Consider the following 20,304-nt stretch of genomic DNA (forward strand, 5'->3'; position numbering starts at 1 on the left):
CTCAAAAATGCATATGCTCAAATGTCCAAATCCTCACCATCTTAATAACAGTAAGCCAAAACAAAATCTGATATACGGAATAGCTCCACAAGTGGAAGCAGAGCCTCTTAACATCATACATTCATACTGGAGATGAGTAACTGAATTGAAGTCAATGAAACATGGATTATTACACACCAACATGCAATTACAATTTTTCATGAACAAACATGCAGTTTTGTGAGATCAGGTTTATATACAAATACATGATACTTTCTGGGTTTAAAAAGGATCCTGAAGAAACGGTACAAGATCTATTCACAACATTAGGTAGACAAATAGTTTATAAGGCATGATTCAGACAGCTTTCAACTGGCATGGCATTATTCCACATCAATCTCATCGATATCAAGCCAGTCATTAGATTCTTTTGTCTCGGGATTATTGGCATTTACCTGCTCAGATCGGGTCCGATCAACACTAACAGCACTGATATCTTTAGACGGGTCAGAAGAGCTTCTGCTCAACTGAACCCAGTCTCGTGACTCTTTCGTAGAAGAATCTGAGCCATATGTTACTTTCTTATAACTTGCTGGAGCATCCTCATCATCTTCCTCAAGATCACTGAATGATACATCCTCTTCATTCTCAATAGGGATCGAAGTTCCACCAGTGCCAACAATCTCTGCCGATTCTTCCTTCAACCAATCATCTACATCATCTTCATATTTTATTTCCATCACTCTAGAAGAAGAATCAGAAGGAATATTTTCTTCTTTGGCCCAGTTTACTGGCCTTTCCTCAATGACAGATTTGTCAATAATTGGAATTTCAGCACTCTGAACTGGGTGCTTCTCTGTCTCAAACTCTGCATCCACCACATTAGTTGCTGGTTCAATGGCAGACGTCTCAAGGAGCACAGATTCAGATTGAGCACTGGAAGGAACGGAATTGCTTTTCTCATGTGGTACATTAGGGATGTCATTTAAATGGGGCATGTCCATTCTAGACCAGTTTTCTTCGGGCTTTGCTTTAGTTTTCTTCTGCAACTCCTGTGTCAACAATGCTCTAGCTTTCACAATCTGCGTGCAGAATATCAAGTGCCAGTGCCATGGGTTATCAACCTTGGTTGAGTTGAAAGTATGAAAACATACGACTTATATGAGCATGAAAAATATATCAGAGCACCAATGAAGAACTTCCAGGGGGTCCATTTTGTCAGAAACTAGTAGACAAAGTTCCAAGTTAAGTAATCCATCACAGAGTAACCAATATTAGAACTTAATGGCAACCCAAATCCTAAGAAAACCCAAATGACAAGTAATTAAATAATTTCCAAGTATGCCTTATGCTTTAGTACTACATCATCTGTCACTGAAAAAAGATACCTTTAACATTTTCCACCCAAAAGTCAATCTTTCTGGAAGAGGAAATAAAGGAAGGTAGAATAAAAGGTACGTCACTTGGCATGATATACTACTGGTAAAGGATAATGCAACAAGATAGCTCCTTCCTTCTATAAAAGAAAATCTATATACATTAAGTTCAGCCAGAAGTCTTAAAAAAAGTTACAAAGTTAACTCATAAAACTGAAAGAAAAGAATATCTCAAAATGACTTTGCCAGACTGTAAAAGAAACATACCCCCATGCCCCCAATAAAAAAAAAATATATAAATTATTTACGAAACACTTGAGAATATGATTTGACTTAGATATATGACAAGCTTGTAACATTATGTGTAAACTGAAAAAGAAAGCAACAATCTCCAGGTAGTTGGTAACAAGGATTTTGTGTGAGGAAGGTGAGAGGATTTCAGCATAAGATGCTTGCTCCCAGAGCTATGATGTTATATACTTAAAAATATATCCTCTTATCCCTAAGGTAATTCACATCAAAATGATATCATGCGTTTATTAATGTAATGCAATTATACTATTTAATATCATTGGAAATGATTTAAATTAAGATTAATTAAACCTGATTACATCAATAAAGCAACATTCATGAATTAGCATGCATTCATGAATCATGAAGCATTCATCCATCTAGATGTAGTCATCATTCATGTACCAATGCAATCTACTCATTATCCTCATACATGCATATAATAACTTAAACATACACACACGTGTATGTATGCTAGTTGAATGAGCAATGAGTGTTAGAATAAAATCAGATTCTAAGTGGACATATTGAAAAGCACTTGGTTCCTGTCAATCAGTGCAAGATTGAGAGGAAAAAAGATCAAACCCAAGCTACATTGAATCCCGAAGATAGAGTGGATAGATCCCTAGCACATTAAGAGGCTTGAACTATCTTCGAGAAGCATTTATGCACCTCTTAGTTGGATGAGATTACTCTATAAGAAGCTACATTAGTTCATTAACAATTTGAAGATGTGTAGACTCCTCCATGGCTCTTACTTCTCTTGGTTTTCAGGTTCCGGAACCATTTGCTTGATTGGACAAAGCTTTAGTCATTGGGCATGAAATATGAAATTTTCTTATTGAAGCAACTAAAGATAACCTATGTTCTGGATAAACTGTCACGACCCAAGAGTTAATTAGAATGGATATGTTGTATTTCTTTTACTTTAATTGTTGCACCTATATTCCAGCTATCAATTCTATTAAAATTAGAAAGGCCACATGTGAGGCCTTAGGAAAAGGACAAAATAGTTTGTTGTAACTGCTGGAGGGGGGGTGATCTACTGCATCCACACCCACACCAAGTAGCACCTATATGTATTCATCACATTCCATGGGAGGAGGCATGCAAAAATAGAATACAACATTATCCTATTCTCACTCTCTCGTCTCACTCAATTCTCTTCTCCCTTTGTTCATTCTATTCTTCCCTAATCTTCTTCTAATCTCTCCCTCATTCTTTCAAATTCCTCCTTAATTTCCTTCTGTTCTAGGCCGTAGCTCAATCGGATTCTTCCGATTTCCAAACTGATCCTAGGTTAAGCCCTAGGATCATGACAAATGGTATCAGAGCAGTTCGTTCCTCAACCATCGTCTCTGTTAAGTAATTCTAGCGATCGTAGCAGCAATCGGTGTCCGGCGAACTTCCGGCGAGACGTGCAAACTCTTGAGGAGCTACAATAGAATTGATCGAACTCCTAGGGAGCTCCAACAGAGTCAATTGAATCCTCAGGAGACCGCAACAGAGCTCGTCTTAAGCCTTTGATTAGTTCGACTACAACTGAGCGGCAGTTCTCAGCTGTTGAACTGGATCTAGACGATTATGGAAGGTGGTTTCCAAAGTGGAATTCAAGAAACTTCTAAAGCCTTATTAGAGTCGCTAAAGCAGAGTTAACGAATTCGGGCCAAAGCAAAGATGAGTGAATTCCAGAACCAATGACGATGATTGGGCGAGTAGGAAGATGCGATTCTCTGTGAAATCGATCGAGTATAGGTTTAAGGTGGAGTTGGACAATGATTGGGTGAGGCGAAGCGTTGTGAACAGACATCGCTTACGATTGGTGAGGGAGTCCATCAAATGCGTTCTCGGAAGCTCGTGACCTGCCGTTTGCGCATCATCTGGCGAAGTCAAGTAGCAATATCGGAAGCGAGTCAGGTTGCTTAAGGCGAGGACAAGACTCACTTCAGAGGCGACTTTGAAGGACGATAACAGAACCGACCTTGGCCATCCAGGCAAGCTTAGGGAGCGACAGTAGTGACGCGAGTTGGTCGGACGACTGGAGTGGGTGACTAGAGGGTGACGCGAACGGCCAGGAGGTTGCAATTTGGACTTGAGAGTGTTGCGATTGTCCAAGGCGAGCGTGAGTCCATCGAAGGCATATTTGTTAAAGGCGTACCTAGGTGCTTGCCTAAGCGCAAGGCACCCTAAGGCGCCAGTTCAGCACCTCACCTGGGCCGAGGCGAGGCGATTTCAGTGAGGCGCTCACCTTGCACAGTGAGGCGTCGAGGTGAGAGGTGCGCCTCATGAAACCTAGGTATGAAACCTAGGTTTTAATTAAAACCTAAGCAACCCAATTCCTCCCCCCTTCTCAGTTCCAACATGTATACATTACAACATATTTACATTTCTTTAGTTTAAGTAAATGTCTACATTTTCTTTTATTTATATTTTACCTTCCATTTACTTTAATACATAAATGTAAATAAGAAAGTACCCTCTATTTGGATTCAATCAAAATATCTAAAAAATCAAAATCCATAACAATAAAAAAATAAAATTTTGGTTTTAGTACAAACTTAGGATTTAACGATTTTACCACTCCCAAAATACATACCTACTATTTCTTGAAAAATTCATTAAAAATTATCTTAACAACAATGAATATTAGCTATCAAAATACCGGAAGATGGTTTTTCAAAATGAAAACATTTTCTTATATATCTCCTTATAATGCGCTAATCTTCCAAACTTAGAAAAATAGCATTTTTCAAAATGAAAACATTTTCTTTATTGAAGGGGATGATGAAGATATTGACCTTGATGTTGATGATCTCCTTGATGATGATTGATTAAAACTTCTTTATTGATTGTGGACTTGTAGTGTTTATATGTTTGTTTAGAACTTTGCATGATGATTGGTACTTGTTTGAGTTTGAGACTTTAAATTTGAACTTTGATGATGTTTTTAGTTTAGAATTTGCATGATGAATGAATCAATTTTGATGCTGTTAGTTTAGAATTTGAAGATAATAAATCATTAATGATATGCATGTGTTATTATTGATAATTTGATAGTTTTTTATGATTTTACAAGATTTTGAGTTTTTTTTCTAAAATGTGCGCCTCAGGCTCCAGGACCTTTTGCGCCTCGCGCCTTTCAGAACTATGGTCGAAGGTGAAACAGATGGCCTAGGTGCATGCGACTGAAGCGGAAGACAAGTTGCAGGAGCTCCGCAGGAGTTAACGACAGGGGTGAGGAAGGCTGTCGCAGCCAGATCAAACGGATTCAATGAATAGCCCTTGTCAAATGAGGAAGGATTGAGGGAGAAGCAAGGTCAAGTGATTTCTGATCACTTCACGATCCCAATCGGAAGGCATCACAGAGCGAAGTTATTCTCCTGACTGCAACGGGCTAGTTAATTCGAATTTTCGTTCAATTTTTGGATAGGAGCAGGCCCAATGCTTCCGAGGGTAATTCTGTGTCGTTTGAGGCAATTCAAATTCAGAACCGATTAGCTCACGGAGGGGTTGGATCCAAAATGTATAGAACTCCTATTCCTTCGTCGTCAAAGTATGCTAATTTTGAAAATTTGGCTAAAGGGAGCAGTGCACAAAGGAGACCATTGGAGTCTCAATTGCAGCAGAAGAATTCTTCATTTTCAGTTGGAATGGAGCCTCAATTGCAGCCAAATGATGCTGCATTTTCAGTGGTTAATTTTCCAGCAAGAAAGTAGCCTCAATTGCAGTGGAACAGTGTTGCATTTTTAATGGGATGTCCTACTCAGGAGGTTTTGGGAAGCAATGCCTACATCAACAATCAAATCCTCAATGGCAGCAGAAAAATGGTGCATTTTCAATTGACCAGAAGCATCAAATATGGGGAAAGAAGTTTGAGAATGAGTCTAGCCAAAGAGACAAAGGAACCAACAGTGGGATTGATGAAGAGTGCGAGGAATTTGGCCGTATGTTCCGCGAGAAGCTGCAGGAGTTTGCAATGATACTAATCAAGAAGTATCATTACAACTTTCCAGCTGAATACTTTGATGATTATCGCGGGAGTTTTAAAAAAGACGAATTCCCTAAAATAGAGCCACTGAAGGAGAAATTGAGGAGGCGGGAAGCAGATTCATTGCTCACCTCCAATGTTGAGCAGAAGAAGTATATCGATTTAGGCGAAATTGACAAGGAAGATGCCAACTCATTACCCCCATTGGCTAGTGCATGGGCTAAAGGATTTGGTGGTGTTCTGGATTAGAAGTTCGTAGGAAACGGAATAGCATTGGATCAGGGAAATCTGACTAAAGGAACCTCAATCTACACAGATATTGGGGTTGGAATCCTTCCTCCTATTTTAGACCTACCAAAAGCTAAGGATTCTTTGGCTTGGGTTAAAATGGGCAGCGAGAGGGTGGAGATAGCACTAGCTGAAGGATATCTTACTACCAACATAAAAGGCTCTAGCATCGAACAATATGATGGTGTTGTTTCCATTTCAAAAAGGGCAAGCCAAGTTGCAAATGTGAACCCATTATCAGTATTGGGGGTAACAGAGGTAACTAAAGCAGGGATTTCGAGAGAATAGAACACAAAAGCTGAAAAGAGAGATGTTGATTTCTCTTTCAATCAAGGGAAATCCTTTGTTATAACCTTGCAAGTAGTTCTCTCCATCAGCAACAGATTCAAAGTGGTGAGGAATTTTGGAAGCCGGTTGTAGATGGCGAAAAGCTAAGGGAGATAGCTGAAAAAGTTATAAGTTTTGTCGAAGGGAACAAAATTTCCGCTACTGTATTGGTTCCTCCTCCAGTGGGAAAATTCGAATGCTGGTCTATTGCATTGACTGATGAACAGATGGTTGAAGACGATGTGGCAGCAAGTTATGATACTGTTACAGTTGAGAGAAAAGAAAAGAGGAAAAAGCCTAAAAGGATAAAGAAGGAAAGAAGCATTAAACTAATAGAGAAAGTTGGAATTGAATGAATAAGAACAGCTCAACGTAATAAGTTTTTTGGGGACAAAAAACCTTTCAAGGAGAGGGAATTATCACGACCCAAGGGTTAATTAGAATGGCTATACTGTATTTCTTTTACTTTAATTGTTGCATCTATATTCCAGCTAACAATTCTGTTAGAATTAGAAAGGCCACATGTGAGGCCTTAGGAAAAGAACAAAATAGTTTATTGTAACTGCTGGAGGGGGGATGATCTGCTGCATCCACACCCACACCAAGCAGCACCTATATATATTCATCTCATTCCATGGGAGGAGGCATGCAAAAATAAAATACAACACTATCCTATTCTCACTCAATTCTCTTCTCCCTCTGTTCATTCTATTCTTCCCTAATCTTCTTCTAATCTCTCCCTCATTCTTTCAAATTCCTCCTTAATTTCCTTCTGTTCTAGGCCGTAGCTCAATCGGATTCTTCCGATTCCCAAACTAATCCTAGGTTAAGCCCTAGGATCGTGACATGAACCATGTCCAAAAATTCTTGTTAGACCTAGTGCAAAATAAACTGACTTAAACATAGGAAATGCAGCCATTCAGAAATGGTCGGATGATGACTATTAATGCTGGAAACAGTATTCTGAATTCTCTTACTGATGCTCATTACGAAATTTATGGGATGAAGCCTTTTTGGCAGCATACCATATGGGAAGGAAAAAGGCCTACTTTGACCTATCTTAAGGTATAGGGTTGTCTTGCTCATGTTATTATACCAAATGAGAAAAAGCCATAGATGAAACCCTCATGATACTGGCCATGTATTTATTGGATATTCTACAACCAGAAAAGCATACAATTTTTTAACCTAGAATCTCTTGCCCCTCACAAAAATTTCTTTGAACATATTCATACTAATTTCTTTGAACACACAATTTTCCATTAGTGGTGGTGGACAAACAATAAAGGATATGGGACTAAAGCTTTGTAACTAAACTTATACTTAGTAGCAACCCAACCTATTCAACAGGTTCAATGAGAAACAAGCTAAGGCACAACTATGTCACTAATCTATATTTGAAATAAAGAATAAGAAGTCTGTCTCAATGATGTTGTGTTATCCTGTAATAGATGCAAATAAGTCCTATCAATTTAAGGGTGAGACTATTCTCTTAATCAGACTATAAACCACTAAGGTTAGGGTGCCACCGGATGAATTCTTGATAAACTGGCGTAGCTAAGTATTGAAGTTAGTCACTTCATATGAGACAAATGAGGTCACTAGAGCTCTTAGTGAAATTTAGGATTGTGCATTGGCAATAAATGTGCTAGCTAAGAACTACAAAAGACCTGGGAAGAAATCTTATGAGTAATATACATACGTTGGTTTTTAAGTTCAAGGTTATCCACTTAAGATTCCAAAGGGATCTAAGTTCAAGGTTAATCCACCTAGTTCCCTGACCTGGTTCTTAAGTCCAATTTAGTCTATTTAAGGTTACCAAGTGAATCTCAATATAGTAATACTACATCAAGGTTCAAACTCTAAAGGAACCTTTATTACTTTCCTAAATGCTCATTAAATTGATATATAAGTATAATTAATTTAAATCAAGTAGTGAATCATTGGAAATTATTTAAATTAAGATTAATTGAATGTAATTAAGGCACTAAAGTAACATTCATAAATCAGCACGTATAATCATGAAGCATTAAAACATGCATTCATTGCATAATCAGCAAAGGCATATGGATGTAGTCATCATTCATGTATCAATGCATCTAGTAAGTTACACATACATGTGTGTTTAGCTATTTACGCACCGGGGGCTAAACATGAAGTCATTATAGCCCTATACCCCTGTCCTAGTCTCCCTCCCCACATATGTGTTAGGAACCTAGGAGTATAAGGGACAAATGGGGCTACAACTAACAAAGGGTTGTGTTGTAAGCTGTTAGGGGGTTAGGAGTTAGCTGAATGATTGTTAGGGAGTTAGGAGAGAGCCTATAAGAAGGCTTGTGTAATAGCTGAAGGGATTATCGAATAATACATGAATGTTTTCCATATTCTCTCTCTCTAGTCTATCTTTCTCCAATTCTTCATACATCTCTCTCTATTCTTTTCTCTCTCTCTCGTTCTCCCTCTTTCGATTCTGTTTCCCTCCCCATTCTGTTCTTCTTCTAAATTCCTATTCAAACCCTAGAGTCTTAACAAATGGTATCGAAGCGAACGTTCTTGGCTATGGATCCAACTAATTACAATAGTGATTATGACGATTCCGACGACAAAGAATCCAGTAGCGGACCCAGATTCCAACGGGGTCAGTTTGGGGCGCGACTGCAGAATTTACTAGCGAGTAAGTCCGGGCCGATTACAGGAAGTAGAATGGACGGACGAAAACAGGTGATCTGAGTTGACAGACGCGAGCAAGGCGCAACCCAAGACGAGGCAGTACGATTAGTGCAGGTGCAAGAGGCGGTCTTGATTAAAGCTTACGGACGGACACGAAGCTGGTGAAGCAATCTGAGTTTAGGGTGAAATTGAACGAGTCACAGCAAGATAATTCAAGAAGCAACAAGATTCAATGATTCCGAAAATTGGATGATGATTGGGCGATTCTTGGGGCACTTAGGTAGGTTGTTGGTGCAATAGAATTCCAGCGCTTCTTGGGAGTCAATTGCGTTTAACACCCAAGTAAATTTCGACGATATTGAGTTAGAATTGAAGTCGTGACCAATTACCTTCATTGCATGTGACCAAGGTGTGAAGGTAGGCGTAGCTTGAAAGTTGAAGTCGACCAGGCAAGTGTCTCCGATCAATTCTTGAGAGTTGGAATTGAAAGAAGAAGCAGCTTCAGGCGACTTCCGACACAAGGTGAGCGACTCTCTTGGGTGACTATTGTGAGGTGATTGTTGCCAATGAATCGTGGCACTTCTGTTCGGAAGTTGAAGGCGAACAGGAAGCAAGCTTGGGCGATCTTGAATTGGTAGTGGTTGCGAGTAGATTTCGAGCGATTGCAATTGGAACAAGATTCCAATGACGAGAAGTGGACTCAAGTCCAAGGTGGTGCGGGCAGACCAGGGCGGTCGCAATTAGGGCAGGAGTTCCGACGAATTCAATACGGTTCTTGGGAATTGTTCATGGCGAGTGACAGGTTGATGTTTCATAAGCAAATTTTCAAGGATGGGGATTGGGGAGATGGAGAAAGGATTCAAGGGGAAAGGTGATATTCTCAATCAAAAATTAGATGCATTAATGATGTTGATTTCACTGAAATTCCAGATCCCTCTACCAAAGGAATTTTTTCCAAGATCCACAACGGAAATGATTCCAGCAAAAAATGGAATCCTACCCAAAACCTCTTACTTGCAAGAAGTGGATGAACTACTTGCAAAGGATTGGATAGGAATCAAGAGTTGCAATGAAAAATACAATACCCCTAATTTGCAGCAAAAAAGTTGATAAATCAGCTTAAGAGAATCAGGCAAGTCCGGATGACAAGGAAGAAATGGCATATACTGGAGACAGCAATGTGACACCCTTGAAAGAGGTAACTGTGGTAGAAGAACCTGCAATTGACGCCAGAAATCAAGAAGCCAAGTCGGAGAGGTAGCGAAGTCAAATTTTGAAGATCGTAAATCTGTTTCTCTTGAAGCAACAGGACTGGAAGACATTGATTCCTTAGGAAAAGTAACTGCGACACCAATGACGAAGAAGCTTGCTAAAGAAGAACTATTGGTGAATGGGAGCAAGTAGGAAAAAGCTACAGAGGAGCAAAGAAAACAATTGAAGCGAGTCTATACTGCTCAATTGTTGCATCTGGGGGAAATTACTGATATTGTGGTAGTGGAACTAGTCTTAGCAGAGGTTAAGGAAATTGCTAGAACAAACAAATCAAGGGGAGAAGAGATACTTGGCATGGAGATCTTCGAGGTATACATTTTATGTTTGCAAAAAAAACAAAAGAAAAAGAAGGTCAGAGGAAGGAGGAAAAGGCTGAAGAGGAGAAAGAAAGAAAAAAGAACGAAACAACTAGTGAAAGCTAGGATTGGATGACAAACAGGGCAAGTCAATGTGAGTTCTTGAGGACAAGAACTCTCTGAAGGGGTGGGGATTGTTAGGAACCTAGGAGTATAAGGGACAAATGAGGCTATAACTAACAAAGGGTTGTGTTGTAAGCTGTTAGGGGGTTAGGAGTTAGCTGAATGATTGTTAGGGAGTTAGGAGAGAGCCTATAAGAAGGCTTGTGCAATAGCTGAAGGGATTATCGAATAATACATGAATGTTTTCCATATTCTCTCTCTCTAGTCTATCTTTCTCCAATTCTCCATACATCTCTCTCTATTCTTTTCTCTCTCTCGTTCTCCCTCTTTCGATTCTGTTTCCCTCCCCATTCTGTTCTTCTTCTTCTAAATTCCTATTCAAACCCTAGGTTCTTAACAATATGTTGGCATGGACAAATAGTTTAAAAGAAATGTCTAGGAAACACAATATAATATTCAAGTAAAACTACAAACGTCCCTTGGGTTGATAAGTACAGGGGCACTCACTTCAGGTTTCTAAATTGTAATGTCTACCTAATTAAGGCATGGGTGGTGAGAAAGATTGAAAAACTACTATTACTGCAGGTGACACTGCAACTATTAACCTAGTTGACCATGCCCATTACCACCAAATCCACTTATACCCTCTGTTCCCATGCACCAATATTTCAAAGGGAATCCATCCATAGACTGCAAGAAGCCATCACAGTTTGTCTATCATCCATCTACTGCTCCATCATTTGGCCATTTGAAAAACTCACCAATCTTCTACCCACTACCGCTGCTATGGTAGCCATCTGAACAACCCACATTGGACACCATTACCACAGCTGTAAATAGTGGCATTGCAATTGTATGGGGCATAGCACTAAACCATCACACCACCAGTACTTGGTAAGAAACCATCAATGTGCCAAGAGAGAATTGTTTGTGTATATATGTTGAATGCATGCATACATGCAACAGATGCATATTTGGCTTGACAAATGGAATCGAACAAGACTGCCAAATTGGATATACATCAACCTCTACACACTAACTTGATTGGAGGAATAGCTTCTAGCTCTCACGCCTGCCACATGACCAGCTAACATTCATTGACCAAATAAATTGCAAGTAGATATCAGAGTTGGTTGCAAAACTTAGTTAACAAAGGGAGGTAAGAAAAAATAAGTTAAATATTAAATTTTTAAACTAAGGGTAAAATCAGAATATATATTTTTAAAAACAAAATTATGTCAGCACTTTCCGTCTTTGACACACGTTGCTGTTAACTCAAGCATCACCCCTGCACTTGACAGAAAACGAAGGATATGCATAATTTTCCCTAAAAAAAAAAAAGAACAGTTTACTGAGTTTCATGAACCTAAATTACCTGGGGTGTTGACAGAAGTTCAGCATCATGTTTATTGAGTCTAGGGTGCAGTAGTACAAAATAGATCTTCCAAAAGAAGCTCTCACTCATATAGCCAGGGCACAGTTCAATCCTAAGAGCAGCCAATCTTGGTGCAAGGTGTTCAACAGCCAAAGCATGCTCTTGTTGGGCATCAGACATGTCAAAGTCTAAAGAGGCAAAAAAAGAAAACTCATTAGACACTGTAGAGTGAGAAGAAAGATAACATGACATGGTTGACATCATCACAAAAGCATCCATCTCAGTGTCCTGCGAGGGATAATTTGCACATGCTTATTCCTTTGCACTACTACCATCAAGAAGGCATAATAGTTAAGAGTATCCACTTGATTATCCATGTGTGTGTGTGTGTAATTGGCAATTGCTGAAGAGGGTGAATCTTAATAGTAACATTAAGGTTGCTCTTTTGTGACTAAGTCATTGGATTGAGTAGTGGAAACAGCCTTGCAAAAGGTGAGGTTGCGTACAAAGATAACCCTTGCAAAATGGAGCCTTTATGCATTGGGGATGCTCTCATATATAATTGTTAAGCTAGCCATTTAAGCTCAACTAAGATTTTCCCAACTCTACTGGTACATACATCAAAAGAGCTAACAAAAAAAGGTGGAGTGTGCTAAGTAATGATCCAAAAGAAACCACCAATAAGGGGAACCTTTATAAAAGAAATAGATATATACTACTTACAAGGATACTCATCTGAGAAAAGACTAAAGACTCCAAAGGAAAGTGAATAGTCTCCCAAACCCATAAGGAAAGGGAAGTGAAAATGCTTCCCTTATGATAAAAGAGAGGACTCTCAATAATTTCAAAATTTCTCAAATTTATCTCCCTCCAGAGACCCTACTTGTCTCTGCCTCTTACTTGGGCAGGCCAACATCCGAGAACACAAAAACTCATACATAGATGAGAGTTACCCACTAACTTAAAAAAAAAGGAAAGAAAGAACCTCTCTAAGTATCGTGAGCAACTAGACAATGAAGAAACAAATGGCAAACCAATTCTCCTCAAGTTATGCATATAAGGCATCACTTACCAATAACCTGAACCCAGGTAAGGAAGGAAATGAGCAAGGCTTCTCAAACAAAGGGAGGGGGAAGCTCAGCGCCGGGTGCTCAAAATCTTCAAAGGAAATTTCTCTCTACCGATATCTTTTAACATTATTGACATTCATATGAAAACATGTCTCACCGTTTGAGCCTTAATTAAATTAGGTAAACTCGAGTAAGTTCCTCAGAATAATCAGAATGCAGCTCTCCCAGAGATTCTCTCTGTTTGAGCCTTGTAAATTAGGTCAATTGTTACTCTTGCAGATAAATATGACCAAGTTCTTTTTCTGGAAGCACAGCCGATAATGATATAAAGTGCACCATACTAATTTGTTTTCCATAAATAAGAGAAATGCACAATAGTTGTTGATCATTATGGAGAAATGTTGAACTGCAGAAGCTGAAGCTCCACTTGTCCTGGACATCAGTCTCTTCATCCCGCAGTCAAATGCAAATCAATTATTGTAGAGAACAAGCAGATAATTCGTGCTGATCCAGAAATGAAACGCGTTGGCAAAAAAAAAAAAATCCTCAGAACACTTCAAAGCGGAAACAGTAACAAATCGAAACAACGAACCATCATCGTCGCTGTCGTCTTCGGGTAGAGGAAAATCCAACCATGTCTCAGGATGCATCGCAATATCCCTCACGAAGGCCACCACTTCATCAGTAACACCAACCGCAACTCCCGCCGAGCCATAATTCTCCTGCTCCGGTCCCAATTGCAGTAAATTTGATGCAATCTTCGTAAACTCGGACACTGCCTTGTAATTAGACAGCTTGAAAATCCCGCTCCTGAACTTTCCCCCGATCTCCGCAAAGTCGCTGCGTAAACCGGCGATCCCCGCGGCATCGAAGGCTTCCCCTTCCGCATCGAACGCCTCCGCTCCCTTGGCCTCACGAGGACTCGAATCGGATGCCTGTGGCGACGGAGAGGGTCGGGATTCGGCTCGCGGAGAGGATTCGGAGTCAGGTGGCGGAGCGAGGAACGACGCGACTCCCCATAACTGGCGAGTTAGGGTTTTGGTGATCTCGGAAAGGTCTTCTTTGACGCCTGAAGGTGGATCGGATTGATGATCTTGGTCGTCCTTAGCATTGATGGTGTTAGGGCTGTTATCGCCATTGTCACCGTCGTTGTGGTGATCGTCGTCGTCGTCGAGTCTTAGAGAGTTGGCAATGGATCGAGCTAACCATGACATTGCAGCGGGGATCGAGGTCGATTTGGGATCGTTGAATCCAGAAGGGCCTGTCTTCTTGGTTGAGTTTTGTTGTACTTCGGAGTGATGAACAAGTTGTCGGGCGAGTCTCCGAAACGACGCCGTTAGATGAACTACCCATTCTCGAACGAGCCCACGACCCATGCTGTTGTCACGTGCTTATGGATAGGAAAATTATGTTATTTGATCGTTGTGCAATAAATAATATTCAATAATCATGTCATATCGATTACACCGTCACATAATGTTATGATTATAGATAGATAAATGCCACTTGAAGTTGTAACATCTTAACCAAACACTCCTTAATATTATAGCCGCATAGATATGAGTTATAACATACGAGGAATTCAATTTGTTATATTTTTGTTATTGTGGTAGGTTTATTATTATAGATACTATAGTCTAGATATATATGAAATAAATTTTTTTAGATAAAATTTTAGGAACCACCTTAGTATTAATATTTTTATATTTTTTACATTGATTAAAAAAAATACCTTTTTATTTAAAATTTTAAGAGTTAATTAAACACATGTCTGAGCAATGGAAGTAATTTTTAGGCCAATGTCCCCAACAAACCCCAAAAAAAAAAAAATTGTTTTAATTTTAGATTAGATTTTTTATTTTATCAATAGTCACAATGAACTATAATTTTGTTTCACTTTTAGATTGTCGTGTCTTAAGTACCACATTAAATGTTGATTAGCTCTACTAAGGTGAGTAATATGACTAGTACTTCAATAATCTTTGTACGTTAGTTTATATTTATTGAAAATGTGTTTACAAAAACAAAATAGGTACTTAGCGTATCTTTGACTATTACTTTATGATATTTCAAGATAATGTGGATAAATGTGCTTAAATTAATGAAAATTATTGTGGTAATTGGAATAGATGAATCTTTTTATCAAACTGTAAAAAATAAATTAAAGTTGTTTAGAATTAATATTCAAAAAGATCATTTAAAACCTAAGTCAGTTTATGATTTAGAAAAAAAGGTGGGGCTATAAAAATTAATGCAAGAAATATGCTTAAGAAAAAAGACAAGATAATAAGAATAAAAGTAAGAAATCAAACATTAAAGTTTGATTGTTAATCCTTGTTGGGTATCCCTCTATGTGTGGTGGATCAGGCTACAAACTTAATAAATTAGTTTAATTGAAAAATGGTCAAAAGGTTATTAATTATATATATCGAGCAAAACTAGAGTAGTCGTGAGTGTGTTCATATGTGTGTGATTGTGTGAGAAAATCTCAATTTTCAGTTACTAACTTTCTATAAAAAAATCTGAGAGCAACGATTGAGAGTTCGAGAAATTTAGGCAACTTGTGCAATCATCAGTTAATTCTTGATATCTCTGCATCTCGTGGTTCGATTATCACAATTTTTGGACAACACTTTCGCAACTCATTATTCTTTAAATTCAACGATTAAGATCAAGATCTAACAATCCATTTGAAAGGAATCATTATACAAACATTAATATTTTTTAGTGAGATATTTCTTTATTGTTTTTGAGTGGCATTACAAGAATATTTATTAGCGAAAGAGTTGTGATTGGGTTAACTGTTTTGTTGCTTTTGAGAATTTTAATGTGCCAAAAATTATTAAGTTCTTGAGTATAGAGAATAACGATTATATCCATTATTTGTTTGATAGTGAAAATTTTGGGTGAATTCCGATTCCGTGATTTTTACTCATCATTTTGGACGAGTCTTTTACATAAAATTTTAGTGTTTTGTGATTAAGTGATTGTTGCACTTATTTTATATTACTCTAAATCTATTTGATTTAACTCATATTAGGTTCACACAAGAAGTGAGATAACAAATTATTTGGACACCCTTATATTAAGTTGTTGATTTAACATATTTTTCTTTGAACAATCCTTAAATAATTATAAATTTGATTTGAACTATTTTTCAATATATTGGACTGAGACTTTTAACTTGGATTTTATGTTAGACTTGAGTTGTGCTCTATGTAACCATTATGGAATAGTGTTTTTTGTGGTGTGATCTTAGCTTGCAATTATTTGTCTATGATAACTAAGTTAGCTCAAAATTGAACGCCATACAAATTAACAAGAAAATAAAAGATAATATAAAAAAATTGAAAAAAAAACTCATAACTCTTTTCTAGAAAATTATAGATGAATTATTATAACTAAGGAGATCACCTTATTTATATCTTTAAAGTTTATGTACAAACAAATAATAATTCTTTATTATTATTTATAAGTGTATAATTTACAAATTTAATTTCTCATTATTACGAGCATTTTTTGAACCGGCTTGGGCTATTGACAAGATTGTTCTGGACTGAGAGCGGCCCAATGATAAAGCCCAATCTCTTGGAGTACAACGGGCCCTAGAACAACGATGATTTTGCAAGATCGCATAATTGCTAAACCATGAGCTCCGATTGCGATAGCAAGCGAGCTCTCAGCGATGGCTCTAGCTTGCTGGTCAACCCGATTAGCTCGTAAAGAAGATCATGAAGCAGAATAACTGGATCTGATGTTTACCTGTTCTTATTCGTGGAAAGCCAGACCCCACGTGGTACGGAACTTTTACTCCCTATTTTAATGAGATAAGATGGGTACTTTGTCTCCCACGAGGTGACCCCACCATATTTAATTTTGTGTAAATTGTCTATATCTCACACTATAAATAAGGGATCAAAAGCTATTGTACGGGCATGATAAAAAATGCATACTGTAACTCTGCTAAAATGATCAGAGAACAGTCATGGACTAGGCATCATTCTGGCTGAACCACGTAAAAACTCTTGCGCATTATTTGTTGATGGTGTTGCTGTTTTCTTCGCTTCGTATTCGTGATTACTAGATCAGTACGGACCGACAAATCTCAGTCGACCATTTATGCACATCGACACTCATAATTGTGTTTTATCATTCCACATAATATTCTCAACTCCACCTCTCAACATGGCAAATATTTCAAGAGATTCTATCATATCATATTGTGCCATGCTCTCTGTTTAATGATCTATACGAGCTCTACAATTTGTATTTATACAACGATATCATCTTTTTGATTGGTCTCAATCATAATTTATCGTGTCTCAATTAATTATATTATTAACTTCTTCTTTTTTGTCATCGCCACATGTTGCTTAAGTGATGAAGGCTCTATTATCTATCAAAATTGATAGGATGTGACCTCCGGGCGCATAGCCTAGCAGTAAGGGCGATCCTAGAAAAGGTAATTTATCCTTGCGTCAGCAAGTGTGTCAAGAATCAAAATTGATTGTTGGATTTCTTGATTTATATCTCCTACTAACATCATGAGGTTGAATAGCACGAGACGCTTGTGATGGTGCAAAAATATATATATATATATATATGTATATTGACAAGAGGTTTATTATGACGATACGAAATTTCTATTCCTAATTAAAATTATAACTTTGTCATTTTCTTTTATCAATTTACATTTGCAGAAATAGTTTAAATGATAAGAGTGCGAACTATTTTAACAATATTATATTATAACAATGAAAATACATATGGCTTGGTTTAAAGGTGGCCAGGTTGAGTTTTCAACAACTTAAAAAATTTCTTTTATCTATTTTACAAATGTTAAAGAGTTTATAAATTATATAGCTGATGAAAAATTTTAAAATTGACTTCAATCACGCTTTCTATTATAAGTGCCAGGGGGCATGAGTAGACTGCTATCCTTATCTGTATTCGGTACATTTTCTTGTCTAAGATAGTTTTTTATTCCACCCTCATCACCTGTCCCAGTTTTTATTCCAATAGTCAATGAGCAAGAAAGGCAAGTCCATTGACTTGGCTACGATAGGGCTATGATTCCCATCGAGAAATAATAGTTTACAGCTACCGGCACCGACTCGAACTAATAAGAGCTACCTCACCACTACCTACTACTAGTCCTTCCTCCAAGAGATTCCATAGAGGGGTTTCTTCCTCCAACAACGGGGCTAATGCCGACTCTGATCTATCCTTTGCTTCTCGTGAGTCGAATGTGGGATTGATCCCTTCTATTCTATAGGTGTGTCTAATTCGTCCATTTAACAAAGAAAGACGGACTCTCCTGCTTGAACTGATAGCTATTGCGAATCAAGCTTGAGAAAAGATAGGCTTTTGCCTTGTTCACTCTGACTTCTTTCTGAAACAGAATAGGATGCCCCTACTTAAGCACCAACTGCAGTTATTCCCCCAAGAGCGGAAATAGCATCGGTTATTTCTTCAATCACGCTTTCTATTATATTATAAGTAATTCATTCAATATTATAATTTTATCTCAAAAATTGTATTTATTCCAACCACATTTCTTATTCTCCTCTCTATTTGATTTCTTATTTTATTTTTTATTAATAACTTTCAATTCTATTTATCTTACCTTATTTATAATTTTTACAACTATAATTTTTTATTATTTATTTGATAGTTTAATAATAAAAATTATGGTATTAAATTTTAATAATTTTAATATATTTTAAAATCAATTCACTAGTATTTTTTAATACAATTATTTAACAACATTGTTTGAAATAATTTCATAATAATAAAATTAAAATTTTAATATGTTAAAATATATAAAATAATCAGATACATACATACACAAAATCAATAATAAAATACACAAGTACACAATATTACTCATATAATATATAAATAAATAAATAAATTTCCAAAATCACAAATCCATATTCGTTTGTGCTCGTTGTCAAACAACACGTTAAACAACCAATTGTCGAATAACCTACTCATTGTCATTAACGGATCTAGTGCTCGATGCCACTGCCACTTCCGTTAGTTGTTGGATATGGTGGTTGTAGCCCCACCTGGTCTGTTGCTCATTGTCATTGCATTTGCATATGTTTTACTGCATCTGCAACTTGCCTTCTCTAACCAATTTCCTCTTGCTTCACATTTGGTTGAATCTCTTCTAATGTTCAGATGGATGTTGTGGGGAAGGGGGAGAGATAGCAAGGGTGACTTAGCCGAAATTGATTTTAAATTTGGCAAGAGGATTGGGATTCGATAAAAGTTTGACGAACTGATTTGGCGATGGCGAATAGAATTGGAGATGGGCAAATCCAATTAACTTGCTATTTCTTTGATTTGGCAAGTGATTTGATGACGTGTTCGAGTTGGTCTAACAAATTATCTTTTAAACTGGAAGTAGATAACTTTGAATTGGAATCTTGCATCCTCAAAACAAGGCGTCTATGACTAGCAAACGATCAAATTACATTTACCCTTAATGAGCAAGCATTTAAAATTTAAATAAGTTTTACAACAAGCCTTGCAAACTTCAACGAATTTACCCTTGTGAATATTCACATGGAACTAAAGTACCCAATCATTCAAAATATTCTAACAACGACTCACAGAGGCTAAGTTTTCGTTTGGCAATACGATTTGACTGCTTATAAGCTATTAGCATAACATTTAAGTTAAGAAGCTTATTTTCTTATCTGTTTGGATTTACCAACAGCTTCAAAGCTGCATGGTGATTAGTGGTTAATTTTGTAAAATTTTGTTATAATTATAACCCCTGTTTTGATTTTAAATTGGTTTAATTGAATAGTTATGTGTAATATATATATATATAATATTATAATAAACATGTAAATATAATATATATTATAACATAATACATAAACTCAATGGAGTGCATGCATGGAAAATTTATATAATATATAAGTATATAATATACCATATAATATATCATATAAATATATACATAATATATAATTTAATAACACTTAATTGTTTGCTTGTAGGCATGAAGAATGTGGGATTTGAGACTCAAATTTGATTGAAGAATGAAGAATTAAATCTCATAAAGAATTAAAATCCATGAAAAATTAAAGTCTATGAAGAATTAAACTCCATGAAAAATTAAACTCCATGAAAAATTAAAGCCCATGAAGAATTAAGGCCCAACTTGAGCAACCCATGGAAGATATTATTTGGAGAAGGCCCAAGCATTATTTTTAATCCTAATGAAGATCAA

At 37.1% G+C, this 20,304-nt stretch overlaps 1 protein-coding gene across 1 annotated transcript; it reads right to left on the minus strand.

Annotated features, from left to right (window-relative positions):
* Positions 1 to 73: 73 nt before the first annotated feature.
* LOC127803935 (uncharacterized) lies at positions 74 to 14,342 on the minus strand. Its single transcript, XM_052340582.1, has 3 exons — positions 13,648 to 14,342; positions 11,986 to 12,173; positions 74 to 1,061 (listed from the first exon to the last, which is right to left on the minus strand). Exons 1-3 carry the CDS (start codon positions 14,267 to 14,269, stop codon positions 363 to 365), a joined length of 1,509 nt encoding a protein of 502 aa, XP_052196542.1. The 5' UTR covers positions 14,270 to 14,342; the 3' UTR covers positions 74 to 362.
* Between the last annotated feature and the right edge of the window lie 5,962 nt (positions 14,343 to 20,304).

This window comes from Diospyros lotus, chromosome 6 (genome assembly GCF_014633365.1).
Source record: "Diospyros lotus cultivar Yz01 chromosome 6, ASM1463336v1, whole genome shotgun sequence".
NCBI classification, from domain to species: domain Eukaryota; kingdom Viridiplantae; phylum Streptophyta; class Magnoliopsida; order Ericales; family Ebenaceae; genus Diospyros; species Diospyros lotus.

Excerpts from the sequence above, each read along its gene's own strand:
- LOC127803935 (XM_052340582.1), bottom strand. The coding sequence starts at position 14,269 with ATGTCATGGTTAGCTCGATCCATTGCCAACTCTCTAAGACTCGACGAC. Across the intron at positions 12,174-13,647 it reads AGACGACAGCGACGATGATG|ACTTTGACATGTCTGATGCC; the intron begins GTTCGTTGTTTC and ends TTGCCTCTTTAG. Across the intron at positions 1,062-11,985 it reads AACTTCTGTCAACACCCCAG|ATTGTGAAAGCTAGAGCATT; the intron begins GTAATTTAGGTT and ends TTCTGCACGCAG.